Below are 27,950 nucleotides of genomic sequence, written 5' to 3' on the forward strand. Positions count from 1 at the left end.
AATGCTCTGAAACAAGAATTTGAATCCCCCCCATTGGAATGTTGCCTTTCATATACCTGGATAATTGTTGATGCTGGTATGTTTTGTATTGAAATGATCTGCTACAGCGGGTAACATTACATCCCCTCCTATGTATTTATCTGTATCCAGTTTTTCAGTGAGGGAGAGCTTAAAGGCAAAGACAAAATGCAGCAGTGGTATGGACTGGGAATCATGTCAGCAAGAAAGGGTGAAAACTTAATTTGGAATGATGAAAAGAGTACATTGCTTACCAAACTCTTGGAGGAACTCAAAACAAGTTTCTCCAATTTCTCTTGATAACTCATTAGATTATATATCGTTCATTTGAGGCAGATGTCTGCTTGGGATTAAGACATCTGAATTAAGATATAAGTAGGTATCAGCAGCTGAATTTCCTATGATAACCAGACCAGATCTTGGACTTGACTCAGTTGCCTAAACATAGGTGCCTAGTGCTATTTAAAACACCTAGGATATATGAAACATCCTTATGGGTTAGGCATATCCTGTACATAGTAAAATGCACAAGAAATTAATTTCTTTCTGGAGTGGCATTCAGTTGCTAAGCAGTTGTACAAAACTGGCAATTAAGTTCATCAGCCACTAGATGTGAACCTTAGCATGACCTGAATTATTCTTTATCTCAAATAGCCATAATAAATAAACCTCCTTCAGACACCTGCATAGGAGGCACCATTTAGAAGCTTAGTTCAGGTGCCTAACAGATCTGTATAGTGCCTTTTAAGATGCCCTGCTGTATATTGACATCTCAGTAGATATTTAAAATGAAATCTACAGTAAATGGGTGAAGTGAGGCTCATGCCCTTCCTAAGCACCTGGAGGTTGGAACTCTTAAGTCATCCAGAATGATTCCAGGTACCTGCGTGTAGACGGCGGGAATGAGCTGAATACCACTATTAAACCTCATCTTCTGTAGCTTTGGAAGACCTATTCTAAAGGCTTCCTAAAAGGAATAGTACTATATAGATGGTATTTTGGTTTTTTAAATTTGTAACTGTATGGCCACCAGTAATGTAGTTAAGAGTGTGACTTAACTTTTCTAGTTCTGTGTTAGAATATTGTTCTTAACACAGCAACATTTTTTTACAATCCCTGGAGCATTCTCTATTAATATAATTTGCTACATTCTGAACTGTCAGTTCATCAGAATTCTGCTCACTTGTTAGAATTCTTTGTATGAAATATTAGTTTCTAATTTCTAAATAAGTCAGAGTTTTTTCTTATTATTTGTTAGTTAATAGTGTTTGTACTTTATGGCCTTTGTCTATACCATTACTGTCCTCTTTGTAAACAGGATTAGATCAAACAACTGGTCACTGCAGCAGCATATGCATTTATAGTTTAGTTGAACTTCCCTGTGTTTAAAATGTTTCTTCTGTTTTCATATGAAATGTATTTTATTGTAAACAGCCCTGCAATGATTTAATAAGTGTACTAGCAGATTATTGTAGAATTCAATAATTAATGAAAATGACAGTAGAAATGTTAGAGGGATTACTTTACAATAAAAATCCCTACAGTGAGATCTCACTTCAGATAATCTCCTGGTGTATGTAAATCACTGCTTTTTCAGGAGCTCACACAAGCCCTTTAATAAAAGTTGTAAGCAGGTTCAAATTAAATTTGAAGAGGTGGACTAAAGCAATACCTGTAGGCTTAATCCCCAGTATAAGAGAGACGTAGACATGCTGGATGAGATCTGCAAAGGCGATGGAGATGATTAATGGATTGGAGCATCTGTCATATGAGGAGAGGCTGAGAGAGCTAAGAATGTTTAGCCTGGAGAAAAGAAGTCTCAGGGATCTTATCAAATGAACGAGTACCTGGTAGGGTGAATAAAGGAGAGTAAGTCACTGACAGGACAAGAGGCACTGGGCACAAACTGAAGCACAGTGAATTCCATTTAACGATCAGAAGAATTTTTTTACTGTGAGATTTATCAACACTGCAACAGGTTGCACAGTAGTCTGCATCCTTTGAAATACTCAGAACCCAACTGAACGTGGTTCTAGCCAACCTGCTTTAGTTGACCCTGCTCTGAGCACAGGTGGCTCAGCTAGATCATCTCCAGAGGTCCCTTCTGACCTCAGCAATTACTTAGTTTATTGCAGATAAGTTAGCTCTGTATTTATCTAATTTAATTCTGTAAGGATTTACTTGCATTTTACCTTTTGCCCTCCTATGAACAACGTCCAGTTGATTCAATTATTTTTTGAGCTAGGAAGTCTGAAACTAGACACAGTATTTCTACTTAGTAAGTGGCAGGCTACTGTTTTATTTCTGACATCCTTGTTTATAGTTTAGGATTTTCATTTTTTTTTTCTCAAGAGCATGATGTCACTGATCCATACTCAGTTTGTTATTCATTTTTAAAACCCCAGATTCTCAAGGGTTGATGAGTGTTTTTGCTAGTCATGAGTCTTTTTTGCTAGCCACTGTTCTCCCAGTGGTCTCGTCAGCAACATACAACAGAAGTTCTAGGACGAATACTCAGCTGATCTTTACTTAGGGATATTCACCAGGTATGTCCCACTGTTTTCAGAATAACTGTATGTATTATTTATATCTCATGGTGAATCTTCTCCATTTTCCCCCTAATTAATTTGAGAATGAAAATGTTTTATGTTTGCCTTCCAGCAATGTGAACTGTGTAAAAATGTCTGCAATACCACTTAAATAATTATTTGATTATATACTAAGATTTTAATTTCTTCCTGTTTATTTCCTCTATGTCTTGTAAAGTTTAGAGACATATATATGTTGAGACGGTTGACAGCTGTTTTCTTTGTTCTCCTTCCAGCAATCGTATTATTTATCTCAGACCCTTCTCCTAGTTTTTGGGCATTTTTCCATGCGACTGCACACATACATATGGAGTTATGATGCCATGTCCCAGCTGATACTTGTTTAAAACTACTCTCCTGAATAAATCTTCCTTGCACAAGATGGATCTACCTTTATTCAGCTGTCCTCTGTGCCAGAACACCACCTTGTGGAAAAGGAAAGCAGAACTTCATCTTTGCTTGCTTAGAAGGATTAAGACTTGAACTTCCAGATTCTTCTCCCTTCCTTTTGTGTCCTTTCAGTTGTTTCTGAGCAGCTCTGGGTAATATTTGCCAGTGCTATTTGTGCCCTTAGGAATGAACTGCATGGACAAAAAAATTAGGAGGTTGAATGAACCTCAGCACCTTTACTAGAAGTTCTGAGGCAGTGAGGGAGTTAAAAAGTGTGTTGATTTAATTTGATTACATTTATGGTTATATTAAGAAGATTATACTGCTCTAATTAAGGGTTACTAGGATTTTCTATAATAAACTTGAATTTTCAGCTATTTATAACTCTCAGAAAATGTTTCCATACAGAAACTTGGCATTCAGTGCCTCAAGCTGAATGGTTTGGTTTTCCCTTTTCTGTTTTTTCTGTTTTCTTTTTTTAAAAAAGTTTCTTTGGCTGCATTCTGTTTTGAAGGAGGCAATTTTTCGTGGTTTTATATGCTTTTTGTTCTCCCTTGGCAAGGCTTGATACATGGAAAAAGCAAATTTTCCAGGCTCTTAGTCCATGTCAACTATTTCCTTTTTGATATTTCAAACATTGTACTTTGGTAGTCATTACTTTTTTAACAGAGCCACTGTATAATTCAATAAGCAGTCACCTTTAACTATATACCATAATACTTTTTACACTTCATTACATGAAAATACTTCATACAATACAAATCAATAAATATTTTTTCTGAAAAATATTATTTTTTTAACACGTTTAGTACTTAATGTAAGTAAGTGTGTGTTTATGTAAGGTTCACCTTTTTTTGGATTATCTTAAAATATAACTATTTTTTTTTCATTTTTCTATTTATTTCTTTTTATATTTTCCATTTATTAGCTGTAGACTATTTAATACCATGCATGAAGGTGCTGAAGTTCTCAAAGTTTGTCTCATTGTTGGTTCTGAAATCTCTTCCTTTTACCCAAGGGAATGATGCACATTTGGAATCCTCCAGTGAGAGTTTGGGGAACTTGATCCCTCAATTCAAGAACCGTGCACTCTGGTTAAGGTCTAATGCCATCCAGAAAGTAAACAAGCAAGTGTTTAAACTCTGCATAAGTTCTTAAAGACTTCAATCTGTTCTGTGGATTTGAAGCTTGCCTAGTGAATTCAGGTGGCATTGGGGCTGGCTCATAATGTGACTGGTGACGCAGGTGGCTCTTTCAGATGTGTTTCAAGTGATGTTACCTGCAAGTGTGACTGACACTGTGTTCAGAGGACTTTCCAGGAAAGCAAGGAATCTCTTTTTTGATTATTGATGACACTGTCAAATACAGATCTCCAACTTCTTGGAAGAATGGCCTAACAGCTGGTTACTGACCATTCATAGGACAGGGGGGTTAAGGCAAAGAAATACTCCTTTCCTCTTCTGATTTATCTTGGGCCACAGAATAGGAAAATACTGGAGTCATCTTAGCAGAAGATGGAACATGTACTTAAAGAATAGTCTCTGATTTGTTTCTGAGTATCCGGTGATTATGCACTCTAAAGTGCATAAATAGTACACTGTGGTCTGTCCTGAACCTAAGTGTTCTGCTTCTCTCTTACTTTCTTGTTATCTGAGCTTCAGCAGTGCAGTATGAGAGAAATTATTAGTCGTGTTGCGTAGAAGGATGGTCAGAACAGGATTTGTGAAATGACTAAGAAGCTGGCTTAGAAGGAAAGAAGAGATGATGTTAAAAGCAGATTTATTAGACCAAAGAGACATTGCTGATCGAGTTCCTCAGGTCTTTTTTTTAGATGTGTTTCCTCTACAGCAGTAACCCAATTTTTTTGAGATAATAATTATGTTTATGGTAAAATAAGGTACTCTTGTTAGTCCAGATGGTTTCACCAGGAAATTTTAAGTTAGTAAGATCTGCTGATGACAGAAAGACAGGAGACATTATCAGTGTCACACTGGGTATCACATACGAGGAATCGAGTGACTTTGAAGACAGGAGCAATTCATGTACTATAGATGAAACAGTGAAACTCAAAGCAAAGGAAGACTATTCTGGACTAAGAACCAAGATGTTCATTCAAAGCTGTTAGTTCATCAGTTTTAAGAATGGAAGGATTTGTCTGTAGTACTGCCTTGAATTTCCACCCTGTGGCCCTTTTGAGAATCACCCCATAAACAGTTCTCAGTGTTGCTCAAGAACAGTGAACAGGAGTTGAGACTGACTAGTGGACAAGAAGGCTACAGAGGAAAACAGGGGATGAGAGGCCTGGACTACGGCTTGAAGAAATTACATGCCTGTAACATCACGGATAAAAGAAAAAAAAAAATCAATACTTAAATGCCTTTTGCATCCCCAGTGAAATTCAAGGGCTGTGTGAGTGGCTACTGCACGTGCTCTAACCGTGAGAACTATGTGGTAAAGACAGGTACAGCTCTTTGATTTCAGCAAAAGCTTTACCACGGTAGGAACTTAGTAGGATTTACAGGCTTTGGCCTAGAAATTGAACATTTTTGCCACCGAAGTTTTATGGACATTTTTCATGCTCTACATTAAGCTTTGGTTCTATTTTAGCTCTTAACTCACAGCTTTACTTATAGCACAGCTGTGGCGTTTGTCTTGAAACGGAAAGGATCTGATAATAATGAAATAACCCAGATTTATGCCCATAGGGCTGAAATGGTGCCATACTTGTGAAAATAACTTGGAAAAAAAAGAAGAAACAATATGCAGCAGATGTGAAGGTTTTACCTTCACATTTAAGTAGGTTTATGCTTTCAGCGAGTGTGGGCTTAGCAGTGCCTGACAGAGTTTTGACTTACCAGATATTCCATGTGATCAAACAGATACTATACAGCTGTTTCCCATTCTTTTTACTGGGCTCAGATAAATACACAGTAAATGCTCTGAAATATGTTTACTGTATATTGGTTAGTATTACAGTTGTTGCTGCAGAGAATAATTTTAATCCACAGGCACTGAGAACGCAGTGAAAAACCAAAGGTGCTGTAGAGTCCTCATTTTCTGTTACCGTGAGAAGAAATTAGTGGCCATTTAGTCAAAACAACACTGATAATACTAGCCAGGGAGGATGAAAAATGGTTTTTTTTTTCATCTGATTGTGGGTAATGTGAGATTAAAGGCTCTGTTTATGCACTGCAAAAGTGATTCTGGTCTCTGGTTGAGTTGTGATTGCCTCAGGTGGTAGCCACCCACCTGAGCTGGCAGTGTTGTCCTTCCAGTGGTGTGAAACTCTTGGGGAAGGTGATGGGTGCAGTGGGAGCAGCCTTCCTCCAGGTAGCTTGTGCTAATCCAGCACAGGTTTTCGACACTAGAATGGAGACAGTGGCTCAGATTCTGTGTTAGTGCAATGCAGAAAACAGGGCATCTCCAGACCACCTGGTGAGACTGTGTGCATCTCTCCTGTCCACTCCTCCAGGCACAGACAGCATGCCCCAAGTTTGCCATATAATGTGTTTTTAAAAACAACCAGCTTTTGGGGGTCGGTCTAAGCAACTGCTCTGTCTGTTTCAGGACTGAAGGGCCCAGGTTGACTGCCACACCTGTCAACTTGATTCAGTAACAGAGCAGCTAGATAATAAAAAAGGAAGTTTCATTTCCCTTCACCTGCTTCTTCTGCTCTCCTTCCTCCCCCTCCAACTCCCCATGCTCTCCTTAGCCCTTTGACCTTACCGCTGACTGCCTTCCCTCCTGTCACCGTCAGCCTCCTGCCTTTCCAGAGCTTCTCTTACACCTGGAAAATCCTTCTTCTTGTCTGCTAGGGGCCTTCCTTGTTCTCCTTTAAATCCTTCTTTAAGACCTTCATCTTCAGGCAGAGGAATTACTTTCATCTTTCATTAATAATCTCTTCAACATTTCTTGAGTGCCCTGTTCTTTTCAGATTTATAGCCGAGTCTTGCAAACGTTTACAGAGAAGTAACTGTTCAGTTAAATTGAGAACATTCAGTTAGAATTTTGGAGGACTGGCTTGTTCATTGGGAAGCTTTCTGAAATGGGGATATTTCTCACTCTGTAAAACACAATGTTCATTTATGGGTTTATGTACGCTTTTATAATAAACATTTGTGGCCTCAGAGGAGCACTGGAACATGCATGTGGAAAACTTATGCTTTTAACTTTTATTCCCGAGCTTAAGGTGTGGAAGATATTCTCACACAGTTTTAAAGGCCTTGAGCAAACTTACTGTTGACAATATGACTTTATACCCAGAATCATATGAGAAGACAAGTACAAGCTCTACCTTTGATCCTAGCAACCTTCATTTTTTTTTGAGTTTAAGTATTGATTTTTATTTCAGGAATCTCAAGTGTCTGGACTGCCGGAGTACATAAAGATTGTAGAAGTTGGGCCAAGGGATGGATTACAAAATGAAAAGGTATTTTTTTGTGTGTGTTTTGACATGGATATCAGTGTTATTTTCATTGTTTAAAACATGTACATCTTGCTAATCTTGTTTCTTCCGTTTTGCACTATAAATATATTTATTTCTTTTTGTGTTAATTGTTTTGTACTGTAGAATAGATGTATATCACTATTTAGCCAAATGCTAAATCATGTAATTTCTTTCTATACTTGGTTAACTAGCCTTTCTGTTACTCAACTGTTATTTCTTTTTCTAGAATTTGTCTTGTCAGTTAATGATGTTCTGTTATGGCATAATAGGTAAATGCCATGAAGCACTGGCTATCTTCCTAATACGTGCTTGTGCTAGAAATGCTACTATATTAGGAATAGTACAAGAGGTTTTCTTGTACTTCATGCAGAACAAGCACGGAAAAAAAAGCAATTACTCTTGATAGTATTATTTGCCTGCAAAGTAATAGGGGAATGTGGAAAAAGATTGAAAGAGACTGTAAAATGGGGTACACGTGTCAGAACAGTCATTTGTTACCCTAAACAGGAGGATAAGCTTATATATATCATTGTTACAGATATCAGAGATGTTAGCAGTAATAACACAGTGGAATTACTTCTCTCAGCTGTGGAGCTTTTTGTTCCCCAGTTTTTCCCTGGTTGGACTATTCTTTGTTACTATTTCCTTTCTTGTTTCTTTGCTAGGCTGGTGTTTAGTTACCAGCAATTAGTGAAGCCTGACGTATAACCAGTTATACAGAAGTGCTTTCTCATTCTCATGTGGTGGATAAAAGAAAGGAGTAGGATCATGTGTGCTGCCTAGTGCATTCCTTATGCAGTAGCTTCCTACCATTGGTATAGTTATGATACAATGCTTGAAGATAGTTAATTATTTAAAAATAAAAGTATTAGAATCATAGAATCATAGAATAACCAGGTTGGAAGAGACCCACCGGATCATCGAGTCCAACCATTCCTATCAAACACTAAACCATGTCCCTCAGCACCTCGTCCACCCGTGCCTTAAACACCTCCAGGGAAGGTGAATCAACCACCTCCCTGGGCAGCCTCTGACAGTGCCCAATGACCCTTTCTGTGAAAAATTTTTTCCTAATGTCCAGCCTAAATCTCCCCTGGCAGAGCTTGAGGCCATTCCCTCTTGTCCTGTCCCCCGTCACTTGGGAGAAGAGGCCAGCACCCTCCTCTCTACAACCTCCTTTCAGGTAGTTGTAGAGAGCAATGAGGTCTCCCCTCAGCCTCCTCTTCTCCAGGCTAAACACCCCCAGCTCTCTCAGCCGCTCCTCATAAGGCCTGTTCTCCAGCGCCCTCACCAGCTTTGTTGCTCTTCTCTGGACTCGCTCCAGAGCCTCAACATCCTTCTTGTGGTGAGGGGCCCAGAACTGAACACAGTTTTCAAGGAGCGGTCTCACCAGTGCCGAGTCCAGAGGGAGAAGAACCTCCCTGGACCTGCTGGTCACACCGTTTCTGATCCAAGCCAAGATGCCATTGGCCTTCTTGGCCACCTGGGCACACTGCTGGCTCATGTTCAGTCGCTGTCAACCAACACCCCCAGGTCCCTCTCCTCCAGGCAGCTTTCTAGCCAGACTTCTCCTAGTCTGTAGCACTGCACAGGGTTGTTGTGCCCCAAGTGCAGGACCCGGCATTTGGCCTTGTTAAACCTCATGCCATTGGACTCTGCCCAGCGGTCCAGCCTGTTCAGATCCCTTTGCAGAGCCTCCCTACCCTCCAGCAGATCGACACTCCCACCCAGCTTAGTGTCGTCCGCAAACTTGCTAAAGGTGCACTCGATGCCTTCATCCAGGTCATTGATAAAGACATTGAACAGGGCTGGACCCAGCCCTGAGCCCTGGGGAACCCCACTTGTCACTGGCCTCCAGCTGGATTTCACACCATTTCCCACCACTCTCTGGGCCCGGCCATCCAACCAGTTTCCCACCCAGGAGAGTGTGCGCCTGGCCAGGCCAGAGGCTGACAGTTTCTCAAGCAGAACGCTGTGAGAAACTGTGTCAAAGGCTTTACTGAAGTCCAGGAAGATACATCCACAGCCCTTCCCACATCCAGCAGCCGAGTCACTTGGTCATAGAAGGCGATCAGGTTAGTTTGGGAAGACCTGCCTTTTGTGAGCCCATGTTGACTGATCACCCAGTTCTCTTGCATGTACTTCATGATAGCACTCAAGATCACCTGCTCCATGACTTTCCCTGGCACTGAGGTCAGACTGACAGGCCTGTAGTTTCCTGGGTCCTCCCTGCGACCCTTCTTGTAGATGGGCACAACATCAGCCAGCCTCCAGTCCAGTGGGACTTCCCCAGTCTTCCAGGACTGCTGGAAGATGATGGAAAGGGGTTTGGCCAGCACATCCGCCAGCTCCTTCAGTACCCTTGGGTGAATCCCGTCCGGCCCCATAGACTTGTGGCTGTCTAGTTGGGCTAGCAAGGCTCTGACCACCTCCTCTTGGATCATGGGAGCCTCATTTTGCTCCTCTAGCTCCTGGGTTTGTACACAGATGGAATGACTTCCTTTACAGTTAAAGACTGAGGCAAAGAAGGCATTACGTACCTCAGCCTTTTCCTTATCCCCTGTCACTGTTGTTCCTTCTGCGTCCAATAAGGACTGTATGGTCTCCCTAGTCGTCCTTTTATTATTTATATATTTATAGAAAGATTTTTTGTTATCTTTCACAGACTTTGCCAATCTGATTTCTAGTTGAGCCTTAGCCCTTCTTATTTTTTCTCTACACAATCTCACTTCCCTCCTGTAGTTCACCCAAGAGGCCTGTCCCCTCTTCCAGAGCCCATAAACATTTCTCTTCTTCTTGATATCACTCAAGATCTCTCTGTTCAACCAAGCTGGTTTTCTCCCCTGCTGGCTTTTTTTCCAGAACATGGGGATGGCTTTCTCCTGAGCTGCTAGGATTTCCTTTTTGAAGAGCTCCCAGCCCTCATGGGCTCCCTTGCCCCTAAGTACTGTCTCCCATGAGACTTTGCCAACCAGCTTTCTGAAGAGTTCAAAGTTTGCCCTCTGGAAATTTAATGCTACTGTCCTACTAACCACCCTCTTCACTTCACCTAGAACAGAAAACACTATCATCTCATGATCACTTAGTCCTAGGCGTCCACCTACGCTTAGTTTTTTACTAAGAGCATTTCATTTGAAAAAGTTTCTTACAGCATGAAATATTTGACTATAGTATGTCTCCATGTCTTGTAGACCATAGTCCCAACTGATATCAAAATTGAGTTAATCAACCGGCTGTCCAAAACAGGCCTGCCTGCAATAGAAGTAACCAGTTTTGTTTCATCCAAATGGGTGCCTCAGGTATGTAAAACCATCACCGTTCAGAACTATTTCAATTTAAATGCCATTCCATGCAGTAGAGTTCTCCAGTAGTATAGCCTATAGAACTGTGAAACTAAATGGAACAGAAATAATGTTGTTTATTTGTAAAAGTAGATCTTGTTTTCAGACATCTTTTATGCAGCTTTCCAAGTTTTATTCAGTTTGGTCTAATTATTAAAAAGTAGTTAAAACTGAAGAAAAGCCAGGAAACTTGGCAGAAAGTTGGTTAAATCCCTAACTCAGCAGCAGCAAGAACAGGTTGCTCAAGAAGGGAAGGGGAACTGGAAGCCAAGGATGATAATAAGGGGAGATGAGATTATAGCCTTGTTGGTCAAAGGACCATCCAACAGTTCATGAAAGCAGTTCATGAGGCACAGTTTAGTGGTTGATAGAAATGGTTGGACTCAATGATCCTGGAGATCTTTTCCAACCTAGTGATTCTGTGATTCACTTTTTCCAAGTGCCATCAAACTTCAGTGGTTGCAAGAGAGAGAGAATATTATAAGCTCTTAAGCATTAGAAGGAAAAGTCTATAGCAAAGGTGGATTTTTTTCTTTCTTGTTTAATTATTTCCTTTTCTTGTGGGCTCTTAGGAGTGCCCAATTTAGCACACATTTGTCAGTTTTGGAAATATGAACAATCCCTTCTTATCTTAAATTCATATCTGAATACTTTATTTTAATAGCTTAATTTGTGTTTAAAATATTTTTTATAAGATTTTTATAAGATAAGATTTTGTTGCTTTGAAAGTGAGGGCAGTTTTCATTTTGTATTTTCTTTGCTCCTTTCTTTTTTCTTTTCATAGGTCATGGGAATAGAATTCACGGTTATGTTTAGATCACTCATTCACTTATTTCTTTTTTTAGTATTTTAAAGCTCTTTTATGGTTTCCCATCCACTGTTTTTTTTGGCAGAGACTTTTTTACTGAAAAAAAACCAAAAGAAAAAGTTCCACAGTAGCAAGGTGCCATATAAAACAGGATCCCACACCTATAACCTAAACGGCCAAAAAATTATAAATACCTACCATTAGAAAGCTTATTTTTAAAGAAATTTGGAAAAGAAATATTTTATTAAGATTTAAAATCTTATAACATGCAATATGTGTTAGAAAGGGATTTTACTTACAGGAAAAATAGTAATGGGACAAATGTAATACATATAATATTATTTGGATCCGGCAGCTTTATACTGGTTGAAACAGTGTCATTTTGGTTTTCTAGTATATTTTAAATCGGGCTATAATTTTAAAAGTGTGGAATTAGTTGCACCATTTGCCATTTAATGAATCATTTTGTTTCAAACATTATTCCTTGCCCTGAGAAATGTAGAGACTATTTATATTAAAATAAGTAATGATAAATTGTTCTTAAAAAACTAAGGCATTGCCAAATGCTTTTTTGTGTGGTTATCACACAGTAGGTGGCCCCACTGGTTTAGTTTATGGAGAAACAATTATAAAATGTTGCTTTGTGTCATCACTTGTTTCCTGATGAGAAATGTGTTATTGTCCTTCAAAGTTATCAATGAAGTATCTGCTGAAAATAAGGAGTAATGAAAGCGTAGTTCATATATCTTTTCATATGGTACTCCTCAAATGACTTTTCACCAGTGTGGAAAGAATGAGAAATCCAGTTTGATATTCATAGAATCATTGAATCATTAAGGTTGGAAAAGGCCCCTAAGATCATCCAGTCCAACCATCCGCCCAACAGAACCGTGCCCACTAAACCATGTCACAAACTGCCACATGTACATGTTTTCTAACACATCCAGGAAAAGGGACTCCACCACTTCCCTGGACAGCCTGTTCCAATGCTTAACCACTCTTTTGGTTAAGAAATCTTTCCTGCTATTGAATCCAAACCTCCCCTGGCACAACATGAGGCCATTTGCTCTCATCCTATCACTTGTTCATTGGGAGAGGAGACTGACACCCACCTGGCTACAGCCTCCTTTCAGGTAGTTTTAGGGAGCAATAAGGTCTCCCCTCAGCCTCCTCTCCTCCAGGCTAAACAACCTCAGTTCCCTCAGGTGTTGCTCATAAGACTTGTGCTCCAGACTTTTCACCAGCTTCGTTGCTCTTCTCTGGACACACTCCAGCATCTCAATGTTATTCTTGTAGTGAGGGGCCCAAAACTGAACACTGTTCAAGGTGCGGCATCACCAGTGCTGACTACAGGGGGATGATCACTTCCCTGCTCCTGCTAGCCACATCATTTCTGATACAAGCCAGGATGCTACTGACCCTTTTGGCCACCTGAGCACACTGCTGGCTCACCTGTAGCATTGCATGAGATTGTTGTGACCAAAGTGCAGAGTCTGGACCTTGGCTTTGTTGAATCAGTAAGTCTGCAGATGATACTAAGTTGAGTTGATCTGCCTGAGGGCAGGCAGGCTCTACAGAGAGACCTGGGCAGGCTCTATCAATGGTCCAAGTCCAATTGCATGAGGTTCAAAAAGGCTGAGTGCTGGGTCCTGAACCTGGGTCACAACAATCCCATGTAGCACTACAGGCTTGGAGAGGAGTGGATGGGAAGCTGCCTGGAGGAGAAGGAACTGGGACTGTTGATTGGTAGTTGGCTGAATATGAGCCAGCAGCGTGCCCAAGTGGCCAAGAAGGCCAATGGCATCTTGGCTTGCACCAGGACCACAGAAGTGATCTTCCTCTTGTACTCAGCACCGGTGAGGGCACACCTCGAATGCTGTGTTCAGTTTTGGGCCCTTGACTACAAGAAGTGGTTGGACATGATGATCTTAAAGAACTTGTCCAATCAAAACCTTCTGTGATTCTCTGATTCTGTGAATCTCATGCAGCTGATGTTGGCCCATCGATCCAGCCTGTCCAGATCCCTCTGCAGAGCCTTCCTGGCCTCAAGCAGACTGACATTCCTGCCCAAATTGGTGTCATCTGTAAACTTACTGAGGGAGCACTCAATCCCCTCATCCAGATCATTGATAAATATACTAATCAAGACTTGCCCCAATACTGAGCCCCAGGGAACACTACTTGTGAGCAGCCACCAACTGGATTTAGCTCCATTCGCCACAACTCTCTGGGCTGTCTGTTTTTACTCAGCAAAGAATACACCCGTCCAAGCCATGGGCCACCAGCTTCTCTAGGAGAATGGTGGGGGAGACAGTATCAAACACTTACTAAAATTGAGCTAGATGATAATATCCGTATGGTTTAGTGGTTGACAGGAATGGTTGGACGCGATAATCCTGGAGGTCTTTTCCAACCTTGTGATTCTGTAATTCTGTGATTTTGTGATCTACTAGGCAGGATCAAAAGTCTATCAATTTATGATGCAAATTATGTTTTTACACATACGCAAAAAAAATGAACACCATCAAAATGTTAGTTCCAGTTTTATATTCATATAGAGCTGGAAAGTTAAGAAATACAAAAAAAGGTGTTTGTACAACATTGATTTAACCCCTCTGCTGTTACACTTTTTGTATGATGTGAATACCTGATGAAGGGAAAACCATAGACTAAGCCAATTTCTGCTTAGCTGTTTAAAATCAGTAAATAACTTCTGCTCAATACAAATTATATATTTTAGATGGCAGATCACAAAGAAGTAATGAGGGGCATTGAGCGGCATCCTGGAGTCCAATATCCTGTTCTCACGCCTAATCTTCAAGGTTTTCATTCTGCTGTAAGTGCCTTTATATATGTCCACAATTACCTTTTTCATGTTTCAGACACTTTCAATTCAGTACTATAAACAAGCTAATATCACAAAACTTGTCCTGTTAGAACTAAACTATTTGTATTTTTTTTTAATTAAAACCTCTTCGTTTTTGTTGTGAGAAATGGGCAAATACACAGAGTGATGTTAAGCTCTATAGATTAATATTTTAATGGAAGTATTGATCAAATGGTCTTTGCAAATTGCTATACATGATGCTTGTATATAAGGAGAAAGCCAGTTCCTTCTCATTCTTTGACTTGTTGCCCTAGAAAAATATCTGAAGACTGTCTTCTTATTGGAAAGTAGTGAAGAAGAATGAGGAAAGAGTCATGGGAAATGTATTACTTAGGAATGTATTAGATTTCTTAAATTCTGCATGTCATTTTGGTAGGGTTTGAAAGTTTATTTTTTTTCAGTTCACAGAAAATCTATATTCAAAATTATAGACTGAAAGTGTTTTGAATTGCATAAATGGAGCCGTGCAGTCTTCTCAAAGCATACACATTGATAGTCAAATCTTTACACCGTTTTGTTTTCTGAAATCTGTTGTACTTCTATGCTTTTGTTTTGGTATAGGACAAGCTATTTTTAGAAAGCATACTGCTTGATGGATATTGGTGGTGTAGTCTCTCATTTGGTTTTTACACTGCATATGAAATCCCTGATAAAACAGAAGCCTTTACATAGAAGAGTTAACTGTCCATACTCAGATTTATAGTGCCACAGCTTTGTATGCAATGGTGGCTTGTATGAGTTGAATTAAATCTGCTATATCCCTGTACTCTATTTAGTGATATAATGAAAGGAAAACAGTTCAAAAATAGTTGTAGGTAATTGCTGAGTTCTTTCTTGCTGTTATTTTTTTTTTGTCTTCTCTCTGTTTGAAAGGATATTTGATCCTGAAAAAGTTGCTGAGGCATATCCTGCCGAGGCAGAGAGTAAAGGGAAAAGCTCCCTTCTTTTTTTATAGAACAAAAGTATTATTCTCACTGGAAAGTGAGAATTAATTAATTAGAGATATTCCTAAGTTTAAATGTTTTCTTCTAATATCATTTGGCTTTCAGCATTGTAGTTGGCTTCATGTTAGTTGATTTACTGATTCCTGAGGTACAAGCTCAGGCTAATTGTCCCTTCAATGAAGTCACCACATTTACACATTTTCTAGACTGGTGTTTGCTCTGGGACTTCGTCTCAGCAGACTTTCACATACATATTTTCCATATTATCCAAATCAGCTGTGACACCCATACCAGTGGAGCCCTTGATCCCTGAGTGGGCTTTAACAAGGAAATCCCTTTTGGTGATATTTGCTGCTCTAGGCACACCCAGGTACGGAGCTTTCCTAAGCTGATATTCATGAGGTCCAGGCTTTGTACACAGGATAGATATTTCAGAGTTGTTATATGATCTTTTCCTTTTCTGAAAAATTAATGTAAGTATCAGTTGTTATTATTTTCATAGTTAGTTCATATGATTTCCTATATCTTAAAGCCTTTATCATTCATCACCTTAAAAGTATCCTTATCTAATTGCTGTGACTACACATTGCCATAGTGAATGAACTCAAAATTTGATTCAATTTTTTTGTATGCAAAAAAATGGATTGAAACAGTATATTTTAGATATGGATGAAATAATATACTATAATGTCATACAGAATTAAATGCTTAATATAATCTTTTAGTACAGTGTTGTTTCTGTTTTGTTGAAATGTGTTTTTCAGATTGCAGCAGGGGCGACAGAAGTCTCAGTATTTGGTGCAGCATCTGAATCTTTTAGCAAAATGAATATTAATTGTTCAATTGAAGAAAGCATGGAAAAATTTGAAGAAGTAGCTGCATCTGCAAGGAATATGAATATTCCAGTGCGTGGGTAAATATAAAGATTATTAAGTAACGCAGAGTTATTGGAGTCACTCTTACAGTTTTATTTTAATACCAGTAGAAAAATATACTGAAATAATAGTCTTTATTATGATTTCTTTAAGATTTAATGTATTTAGTAATTTTTGTTTGGTTTATAACTACTAATGATAATACTTTTATATGGAAATTGAAAAAAAGCCCATTTTATTACATAAATTTATAAAAAAATACCCATTTTACTACACAAATTTATTTTTATCTTCACAGATGACACAATAAAATGTGCTGCTGCGAACTGTTGCTTGCACCTTAAAAAATACCCTGCATACTTTTATTTTATTATAGTCTTAATAATATGTTGCTTCATACGCTCTGGAATTGGGGTATAAAAACGATAGAATGAATTAACTCCCAAGAAAAACATTCTTGATATGAATCTCCAGGCACTGAATTGTTTGGAGTCTCTAGTGCACGAAACTCTGGAATTGTCCAGTATTTATTATTTCTAGAGTACCTTCCTTTAAACTTGATGTAATCCTGAATGGTATTCACTTTTGCACAGGCTTTTCTTTTTCATTTTCATTTTCTTTTGCATTTGAGCTGCTTATCTAAGATTATTTGTGACGATCCTAGTGAATGCAGAAAGGCTTCCATAGATTTAAGGAGAAACTCAACTGTGAGATTGAGGATTACTAGCAATGCAAACATCATGCTCAGAATATACCTGGTTAGACAATACCTGGAAAGTAGATAGAGGTAGGTACCTTAGAAACTAACCACTCTGGTAATAGATACTGAGATCTTTCTTTCTTCCAGAAATAGTGATCAGGTAATGCTGCTGCTCACTTTTTTTTTTTTGCACAGCAAAAGTACCTCAGCCCCAGAGGATCACAGAATAACAGAATGGTTTAGGTTGAGAGGGACCTCTGAAAGTCGTCTTGCCCAGTGAGAGGGTTTTAACACACACATCCATCCAGCCAAGGATAGCTCATAAAAGCTTAGGTCCCTTTTCCCTAGCCTGGATATGTTTCTGTTTCTTATTCCTGTATTTTGCAAACAAAATTTAACCAAATGGCACAACAGAAGCAACCAACCATCAAGGGAATCCTCAAAGTGCATTGTGTGTATTTTTGGATAGCTGTGGGTGTCAACAAATAAACTTTGCAACTTGTCCAGAAGATGGAAACTGCAGATGATGAAGAAGTCTCTGTGGTATACTCTAGATTTATGTTGGCCCTTAAAATGTTAACTTATCTTCTGTGAACTAATTTTCACGTATAAGGAAGTTGCAACCTGCTGCTTTTTTTCCATAGATTCTATGTCTAGGGCATTTGTAATATGCCAGTAGCAGTTTTTCTGGCACTGATACACTGACATGATAGAAATGACTGCTCCCATGATAGGATTCTGCAACATTCCCATACATTTATTGTTTGCTATCTGATGAACTGTGTGGCAGATTTTTTTTTTCTGCACACAGCAAAAAGGAAAAGAGAAAGCGGCAGGATAGGAAGACATGTATAGAGAGGAAGAAGTAGGAGGCTGAAAATAGTCACACACACGCAAAAAAGAATATGATAATAATTAAGAATAAAAAGAAATGAGATAGTTGGACTCAGAGGAAATACAGTCAGATTGTGTTTTAAAAGTGCTTACTTTGTGCATCCATTACAAAGATCTCTAATGCAAACAATACATGCAGGACAATTTTCTTGAGTCTATTGTGCCAGGTGCAGTGTGTTACACAATGTTTAACTGTGGGCTGCTTGCTATCAGATATGCTACAAAATGAACAGATTCAAAGTTGTGGATGAAGATGATGCAAGTTTACTCCAGTTGTAGCTTTCTTCCTTTGCCCTACAGGTTTAAGAAAAGTGAATCATACAGGAAGCCATTGACAGGATCATTTGATTGTGGGATTATAACCGAGTAAAGAATCCAGTTAGAGAGGATAAGTATATTGAAGGGAAACTGCATTTATCATTATCTATCTTCATCACAGAATATTAGCTTGGGGACTAATTTATCCAGTGAAAATTAGAGATTGAGGCATCAGGAGATAAGGTGCTGGACTAAAGTTGCACTTCAGCAAATCAAAAATCTTAGGAAAGGACTGTCTGGTATTTGTCCAGGAAGATCTGTTATAATGGAACTCAATAGTAAAGTATCTAGTGAGCTAAAAGTTTGCTGAGAATCTAAACTGCAGAATATGGAGCCTTATTTCATAACAAAAAAAAAACCTAACTGAGGTAATAATTCTGAGTATCTAAAACATCCATTGAAGATGGATTTCTGCATATGAAAATATTGCAAAGAAAGTTTTGAGCATGCTAAGAAGTTAGAAAATAAAAAAGAACTGGTTAACACAATCTGTTTGGGCTTTGAATACGTATTAAAAAATCCCTTCCAGGGAGATTTAGAGGGAGCAAAATAATAATTAATGAGAAATAAAATATTACTGTGCATCAGAATCTAGAGAAATATGTTTTCAAGAGAATAATTACCAAGTATTTTGATACAATAGTTCTTGTTCCTGCAAGTTCATACTCACTTAGATGTTGTCCTCATGGGTTGCAGAGTTACAGGAATCTGTAGGAAGCATTGAGACAGAAGGATTGCTCAGAAATAATAATAAAAAATGACAGTTTACCACACATCTATCACAGTACTTCCTTTTAAGCTCCATTGTACTGCGTTTTGTGGAGTAGAATTCTGAACACCAGAAAAATAATAGCAGGAGCATGAAATGCAGCATTCAGTGCTTTTTTTTTAAATAGTAGATCTCTTAGCAGCTGAACAAAGCTCTAGAAACTGGACTTGAAACTTTTGATTAGTTAAAGAATGAAAAAAACCCATCCCATAAATAAGAAGCATCTGTTTTGAATGCTAAATCCAGGAAGTAAATAATTCTGTTTACAATATTTCAGCTGCTTGTGAAGGGGAAGGTTATGGAAGCAAACTATAATTTCCAACTTAATTTTAGAAGACTAAATCATGATTGATACTAACACCCAACAAAAGTCTGCACTCCTACAGGGAATTCATTTGGACTTGAGTGGACGTAGCTCATTATTCCCCAAATATGGCAGTACTTGTGGAGTTTTACATTGTATTTAATGATATAAAACAAAGGGCTTCTCTTCCTCAATGAACAAAGGTGTGAAAAAGGTGATCAAAGAGTAAAAATCAGAAATTTCATAGAAATATTCAGTGCAGTCAAGGTGACACTCTCCTGAAGATAAAACAATTAAAAAAAAAATGAACTACAGAAGCCTGCAATTTAAGATCTTGATTTATGATCCCATATTTAGCTGCTAGTAAGGAAGCTGCTTTTAGTGATAGATAAAATAAAGAACACTTGTGTATCCCAGCTCCATGAAAAATTTTTTAAATGCTGAGACAGTCAAAGCCTTGTGGCAAGTTGTTTGTTATGCTTTATATCCTGATCTGTGAGTATCACATAGACAAGTCAGGCAGGGACAGAAACTGACAGTTTCAGAAACTGAAATTTGGAAGTTTCTGTTGAATGACTTCAAACCCGTCATTTTGGAAACAAAAGGATGGGGTGTTATAGAATTCATCAGCTGACATTCAGTATTTCAAATTGATGCTCAAAATTTGACTGTTATTGAGTGTCAAGGAGAAGATTAACTTGTGGGTTCTAAATAGAAGTAATTATATTTTAAAAATAATTTTATATTGTTTACAATTATTGTTCTAATGTGATGCATATCAGCGCGTGACCCCACAACAAATCTGAGTTTATCATCCTAAATCTTCCTGTAGTTACTATTGGAAGGTAGGCAGCCGGCAGGCTACGTTATATCATACATGCTTTTTAAAGTACCTGCTTTAGGATAAAGATAAACCACTCTCCAGATTAGCCATCCTTTTTGGGTACAAAGGAGCTTGGGTCTTATCCTACAGATAGCCTATCTAAGGCATAGGCTGTAGATGTTTATGTTTGATATTAGAAGTTAAAACATTGAATTCCATCCTACCTGTGCATAGGCTAATGATTAGCACCTTGTAACTTATGTAAATTAAAATAGAGATAAGAAATGTGTTAATAGGCTTTCCACTGCAAGGTAACACAAAATGAAGCGATGAAATATGTGGGCAAAGACTTGTACTCATTGAGAATCAATGTTTTGTTTTTAATCACTCTTTTAGAGAATGGCAACTGCTAAAGAACTGTGATCAAAACCTTCAGCCTTTGCTCACACAAGCTTACAGGACTAAGCATTTTGTCTTCTAATCTAAATTTTGTAGGCCAAATATCTTGCTTGAATTACTTAGGTAATACAAATATTAATACGCATAAATTGTTTTTGTATTAATTTCAATGCGGAGATAGTTTCCTTTGTAAAGCACTATTGTTGTTTAAACTGTTATTTATTTGCAGGAAATGTACGATTTAGTGCTTTGCCCTAACTCCTTATTTGTGCAGTCAAAAAATACTTCTAAAAATAATTTTAAGGGCTTCAAATTTTATTTCCTATTTTTACTGGCAATTTAGCATTTCTGTAGTGAGCATAAATCATTGGCAATCCTTGAATTTTATGAAAAGTGTACTCAGACAGTTGGAACTAAACTTTAAGCTTTTGCATGTCTTACTGTTGCTACAGCTGCACTAACATTAATTCGATCATCATCCAGAAAATTTATGTTGTCAGCTGTCACATTGAAAATCTGTAGCACGGTACATGGCTTTCTAAATGTTTACCAAATTAGTTCAAATGTTTATGAAGAATTGAAATCTTGCATATGGTTTTAGAAGTTAGACTATTTATTAGCATCATAAAGGGGTTTTTATTTTTATTTTTTTTGTACATACATAAAAACTTTACAATAACATCTGGGACACATTCAGTGAAGACACTGAGCCAAATCAGTTATAAATTGTGTGGTCAGCTGATTACTACTATGCATTTTTTGCATGTGAAATGACACAAAATACTGCTAGCTTTAGAATTGCATTGTTTAATGAATTAATCAGGTGCTATTAAAAATATCACATCTTTTTCAGTGATTAAAAATGAAGGTTAATGGCCAGGATTGATGAAAAACTGTGAAAAATGATAATTGCAAGTAGTCACTTGGATTGTGTTTTAACTTAAATGTGGTTTAAACGTACATGTGAAGAAAATGTTAAGTAAATTCTGCTTAAGTAGATTCTTCCAAGTTAATATACTCTAAAATTGGAAAAGATACAGATAAAAATTACAATTATTACAACAGAACAGTAAGGAAGTAAGGACTTCTGTCTCCTCCTTTTCCACAAATGGCACTTCACTGCTTGCTTTGTGTCCTGTGACAATGAAATAAAGTCAGACCATCTCCCACTGAAACATTCAGTTCTGTTTAGGACTGTCTTAGTCCTAATAAAAACAAACTGGGAACAGAAGAGCTGAAAGGTTGTAATTTTTTTTCCTCTATAAAAAACCACAGTTCTCCATGACCAGCAATTAAAAGCTGTATTTATGCGCCAGTCCTGAAAAATTTTCATGCAAATAGCCCTTTTGAGGCCATTAGGACTACTTTCATGTGCAAATATGAATGTGTATGCAAATATTTAGAGGTTCTGTGTTAGCAAAACAGATGCAAATGTTTGCTGTAAAATAACTCTCTAAGCATTTCCTTAGAAAGCTGCTGCTTCATGAATTAAAGAATATGTAATCACACATTAATTCTAAATTGGGATATGTAATTCTTTTGTTTACAGTCCTAAGTCTTTTAAGAATGAGCAGTATGGTGAAGCTCACAAAATGTAAAACCATACTGAAATATATCAATATTTGGCTTACATCTGTGTTTGTATAGAATTTTAATACTGGTCGATATACTTGAAATATAAGAATATTTTTTTGCTATAACAAATAGATACCAAACAATTGTATGCATTATTATTATTACTACTACTACTTCTATGACTACTACTACTACTACGACCACCACCACTACTACCACTACTACCACCACCATCTTTTATATTATGTTATCATAAAGGCTGCAAGTTACAAAATAATAATTTCTTGTTGATGATGGGAAATAATTATTGATTACTTTGATGCTAATCTACAAAGTAAGACACAAAATAGTGGAAACTTAAAAAGAAACCATTTATTTTAGTTTTCCATATCTTGCACTAGAGATGTTTTGATTTATTTTGAGAAAAAACGTGTAAGAACACATATGTTTTATTTTGATATACTTTATAGCAAGTAATTCCAGAAACTAATAATGAAGTCTGTTTTGTTTATAAGGAAACATCTTGATTATCCAAAACTTCGGATTATTAAGACAAGCTGATCTTTATAATTCAGTTCAATAATACTCTTTTTTCTCTTTTATTGCAGTTCATCTTAAATACCTTAATTCAAGATATTTGGATGGCCTCACAATACTGTATTTTATATACCTAATTAGAAGTTCTATGAGATAAACTCCAACAATTCAGTTTTTCACAAATCAATACAGTTTAAAGCTGCATATGTTTTACAAATACAGACAGAAACTGAACTCATACTTTCTGGTATTCTGGAATACTTAGGGCTGCAGTACACATGTTCGTTCATATTGCTTTAAACTTCCATTTTTAGACTTCACTATGTAGTTTAGCATAGTCATAATTATATTGATAATAGGGTGTTTTATACCATTATCACTTTTTTAGATAGTAAAAACAATTTAACACCTTCGTGTGAGTCTGTATTTGAGGTTGTGGGAACAACAAAATGTAGATGAACATTTAATGGACTTGGAAGCAGCATATTTTAGTATGCGTATGGTAAACAAATCTAGGGGGTTACACAGTATTAAGCCATCTGGTCACAGTTCCCTGGAGAAGTTTGAGAAGCCGGAGATTGCTGGATGTGGAGACTTGGTGCATTTCTCTGTAGTGGGGACAGGTTAAGAAAAGGATGTAGGTGCTGTTGAACTAAATCTATCATACTGGATGACTGCATTATGTAAGAGGAGGTGTTTTCCTTAGGAATACTTTTTTACCAACTTTTATCCATATTTTTGTCCCTGCAGATATTATTAGTAGGCCAGAAGAGCTGCGTTTATTTTTTTTTTTAAAGAGGTGATACCTATAGGAAGTAGAGGTGATACCTATATGAATTAAAAGTGATCCCTGTTTCTTCTTCAAGAGTAGCATAAAATTAGACTTGAAATGTTAGCATGAAATAATAAGGTAACAATGCAGTGTGCTTGTTAATATGTTACTGATTGCTCCATGTAGAATTTTATATAGTTATTAAAAAATAAGTGATTAAGTGGCCCTTAATTATAGTAACACTTTTGTTCTCTTTTTAGAGGAGTTATTTGCTAGAACGTAGTTACAATTTTACAGTGTTTTCTGGGCATTCTAACAATTATAACAAATGTTCTTACTATAGGATTCAGTTTAAATAGCATATATATTACTCGCAACTGGGTGCTAAAGACATTGAGAGGTTGCTTCTTGTTTTTCTTGAATCAAATTTGGAAGAAAAATCCTGGCCTTATTTTCACATTTTGGGCTTAGCTTGGAGATGCTTTTTTTTTCTGGAAGAATCTCCTTTCCCTCTTCTCTTCTTTGCATTTACCTTATGTCCTTACAGCAGAGATTGCCTTTTTTTCACAAATGGCTTCCTTTGCAAAGAGACAGAATATATCAACCTTAAGATTATGAATTCTCCAAATGATAGGCATATACATTTTAGCACAAACATCCAATAAAAATAAATACATCTGCAGTGAACATGGTAAATTATATGCGAACTTACACTATAATAATAAACAGGAAACAGCAGCATCTGAGTCTGCAACTGGCTTCTCAGGAGGCTCCGTGCTTCCAGCTGTGGTAGCAGCTGTGGATCTGGCTCTGGAACTCTTGCTGAAACAAGCTGACAAAGGGCTGATTACAACATGGAGTTCAGTTTCTGCTTGGATTCATTTTCCTCTTAACACACTTTGGTTATGAAAAGTTTGCTCATTTACCCTGTTTGTGGGTTTATATCCTGCACTTCGCAGTCATTGGGCTGGCATGGTGATTATCACTGTTCCTAGTGACCTTGGTCGTGGGGACCTTATACTGTCTGTACTATTTGTGGGACGCTGCAGTTTGGTTTTGGCTGATGGAAAGAAATTGAAAACTCTCTTCCTCTTCCTTCTCCCTCCCCATCCCCAGAGGCTGTTCAGTATTTTTGTCCAAAATATTACACAGGAAAGTTGTTGGAGTTATTTTCTTAATTGTTGCATAGAAAACAATTTAAGAGAAGACCAAATGATATTCACCAGCAGTCAAATCTATGAAATACACAAAAGACTGGGTAAACTGCCAGGTGAAACAAGTAGGGAGCTTTTTTAAATCATTTTTTTAATTAAAGAGGGGAATTCTGATTTCGTGGAACCGGAGTGAGCAGCATTTACCCATGTATTCCTAAAGCAGCTATATAGAAATGTTCGCTCACTGCAGGTCCTTCTTTCTACCTCTGGTTGTATGGGCTCTTTTCTTGGTTGCATGCTGAAGTCATAGTTAAGCTACTGAAACGTCTGGCCTTGATTCACCGAAGATTTAAGCACATACTTAGAATGAAACACTTCCATTGCAGAGTCTGCTTTATGAATTCCCATATATCTGCTTCTGCTCTCACACTGTGGAGTGTCTCTGGTGAATATCCTGAGACCAGGACAGTCTTTTTTATTACAAAGTCTTTTTTTTCTTTCAGTCCTGCCATCTTTTTAGAAAACAGTTGTATTCTCCAGCTTAACTGACTCCCCAAATTAAATCCCAGTTGCCTCTGCAACTCATTGCTAAAACTCTTCCCTCTTTTTTCCTCTGCTGCTTTTCTTCTTGTCGGATCTTACTTTTCCTCATAAGAAAAAAGAGATACAGTATGTTCTTCCTTCTGTCACTCTTTTATCCTTTCTCTAATCCTTTCTTTTTCTTCTCCACTGTCAGCGCAGCAGGAGTTTTTTGTCTACTTTCCATCTGTACCCCTTCCACTTGCCCCAGTGACCTCATGTTCTGTTCTTCCTCTTATTTCTCCCCTCCCTTATTCTCTCTCTTAACCTCTCACTGTCCTCTGGCTCATTTCCACTGCAATATAAGCAAGCATTTGCCTCTTAAAAATTGCACCTTTGACCCTACTTGGTTCTTCATATCATATCTCATCGCCTATCTCTTCTTCATTCCTAAGCTCATTGAAGGCGCTGTTTATAATTACTGTCTGGAGACCCTCTTCTGTGTTTCCCTCCTATAACTCCTACACTTTGGCTTCTGTTCCTTGCTCGCAACTGCAACAGCTCTCACCAAACTCCCTGATGACAAGATCTCAGAAACAGTAGTCTATCCTCATTCTTCTTGACTTGTCAGTAGTGTTTGCCGCAGTTGATCAGACTCTTCTTTAAACTTTTTTTTAAAGTTTTTTGTTACTTTCTGTGGCTCTGTCTCGTGGATTTTCTTCTTTCAAAGCAGTTCTTCGGCACATTCATTAAAGTTGTCTCCCGTTTTGGAGGGCTGTGGGTGAAGGTCTTGGAGCTCTGCTTTGGCTGGATTCTTTTATGCTTCTAATGCCTTATGGGTTGTCCCAAAAAAAGAAAATGTACCAGCCAAGCAAGCATATCTTGGATAACAGATCTGCCTTCCTGTTGAAATCTACTTCCTCTCACTTGAGCTTATTGTTTTGGAACCACACAAATGCAATTACAAAGCATCCCACCCTGCGCTGCCTTCAGTCTAGATGTCTTGGCAAATGTTCAGACCAGACACTTGATTAACTTCCCCCTTTCACACAGACATCCATATTTTTCTCCTTTCATATGCTAGGCTGTCTGTACCCCTGGTAGTTGTACTAACCCCTTGCTCACATCTGTTCCAGCTTGCATTGCTTTTTCTACAACTGGCTTAACTGTATTTCTTATTTCTAATAAGAATATGGCAAGACCTTGTCAAATGGAATTAATGTTTTGTGTCCTCTATTAAAAATGCTTATCTTGATATATGTTTGGAGTGCATTTTACTCTTTTACAGCCTCATTTTATGAATTTTGGTTTCTTTGTCATTGCCACTGACTGAGTTCCGTTTCTATTGCTCCTGTCCTTTCTCTATGGAATCCAAGTGCTTTTCTTGTATTGACAATAGCAGGAAATGTAATTTATCACCAATTTTCTATTTTTATGATAATTCATTAAATGAAATATTTGATAAAATTCTACCAAGATTATCCTTGATGATCTCTACTGACAAACATTTTTTTCGTTCTCCACAGGACTTTGTTCTCTCTCTGACTGGAAGTTCTTTACCTGTCAATTCTTTCAGTAATCCCTATTTTCTCCAGTTTAATATCAAATGCCCAGATAGATTATATCTATCATATTTCCCTCATTTAAAATGTCAGTCTAGTCACAGTAGTGTAAGCATACATAGAGTTCATAATCTCAAACAGATTTGTACATTGTAGTAGGCAGATTCCTCAGGTCACCACATACTTTCATACCCCAGCAGGCCCAGCTGAATTATGCGAGCTCAGGCGAATTTCTGCTCTCTGGTGTGAACACAGGGAGTATTCCCTTGTTCTCTAGATACCTTTTGGCTTGCTTCTGCTTTTGTTTGCCCTACTCCATTCCAGATGTCATTCATGCCACGTTATCACTACCAAATGCACGTCTTCTTGATCTAACATATGTAGCAGTTAGGAACATGTAAAGATATATGTAATTAAAGGGAACATATGCACATATGTACAGTATGTTTTACATTTACTTTGTTTTTAGTACTGCTCTTACTCACTTCATAATAAGTGCTGTGGCTGATGATGCAAAATAATTTCAGTAAAAGTTTGTATCCACTAGCTCTAGGCACTGTAGTGTTATGTAAAATCAGTCTATTGGGTCTGAAATTTCTCATGCTTGGTTTCACTTAAAAAACTGTGTATGCATAAAAAAAAATAAGGAAATGATCCTGAATTGTTTTGGGGTTATGTGTCACTGAATAGCAGAGCAGTGTTTAACTGCCAACAGTAGCTGCTTTTTTATCTTTAATGTAGATAAGAAAAATTAGAATTTTGAAACTTAAACAGTGACATCTAAATTGGGGGTGATATTTAATGTAGTCTATGGCCAAGTTTCAAAAACCTGGTTTTCATAACGACATACAGATAATTGAAATCATGCCTAGTAGGCATCTGGACTAAAATTATGAGCAGGATGTAATGGACCCAACCACTTTTGTGGAAAAAAAATTCATTTCCATTTCTTTGTCAGGGCTAATCAAGTTCTTTTTAGGTTCAAGGTTTGCATCATTCTTAGTTCTACTTCCAGTATGCCAACACCGTACCTTCATATATGAGATGAAATATGTTCTACACATTAAAATGTTGATTTTTTTTTTTCACAATTTGTTTTTCCCTGTTACTCATCCTAATTTCACATGCTATCAATCAATTTCTCCTTCAACTGCGAAGAAACAATACATCCTTTACCATACGGACCTCAACTACATACCAACTGGCATCTGTTCAATGCTGTTTGCATTATACAGTGTATAATTTTACATTATATCCTTTCAGTGTTGAAGGAAAGGGAATGGTGGGGGACTGATGAAGGCTTTTGTTCTATTAAGCAGTTGAGCA

General features: G+C 37.7%; 1 protein-coding gene across 1 annotated transcript in view; it reads left to right on the forward strand.

The window, feature by feature from the left end:
* The first annotated feature begins 7,350 nt into the window (after positions 1–7,350).
* Positions 7,351–27,950, forward strand: part of HMGCLL1 (3-hydroxy-3-methylglutaryl-CoA lyase like 1) — a 60,802-nt gene continuing 40,202 nt past the window's right edge. The window contains exons 1-4 of the mRNA XM_069850938.1: positions 7,351–7,425; positions 10,635–10,742; positions 14,333–14,428; positions 16,188–16,336. Coding sequence (XP_069707039.1) covers positions 14,333–14,428; positions 16,188–16,336 — 245 coding nt within the window. The 5' untranslated portion in view covers positions 7,351–7,425; positions 10,635–10,742. The remainder of the gene's footprint in view (positions 7,426–10,634; positions 10,743–14,332; positions 14,429–16,187; positions 16,337–27,950) is intronic.

Source organism: Phaenicophaeus curvirostris, chromosome 2, assembly GCF_032191515.1.
Source record: "Phaenicophaeus curvirostris isolate KB17595 chromosome 2, BPBGC_Pcur_1.0, whole genome shotgun sequence".
NCBI lineage: Eukaryota > Metazoa > Chordata > Aves > Cuculiformes > Cuculidae > Phaenicophaeus > Phaenicophaeus curvirostris.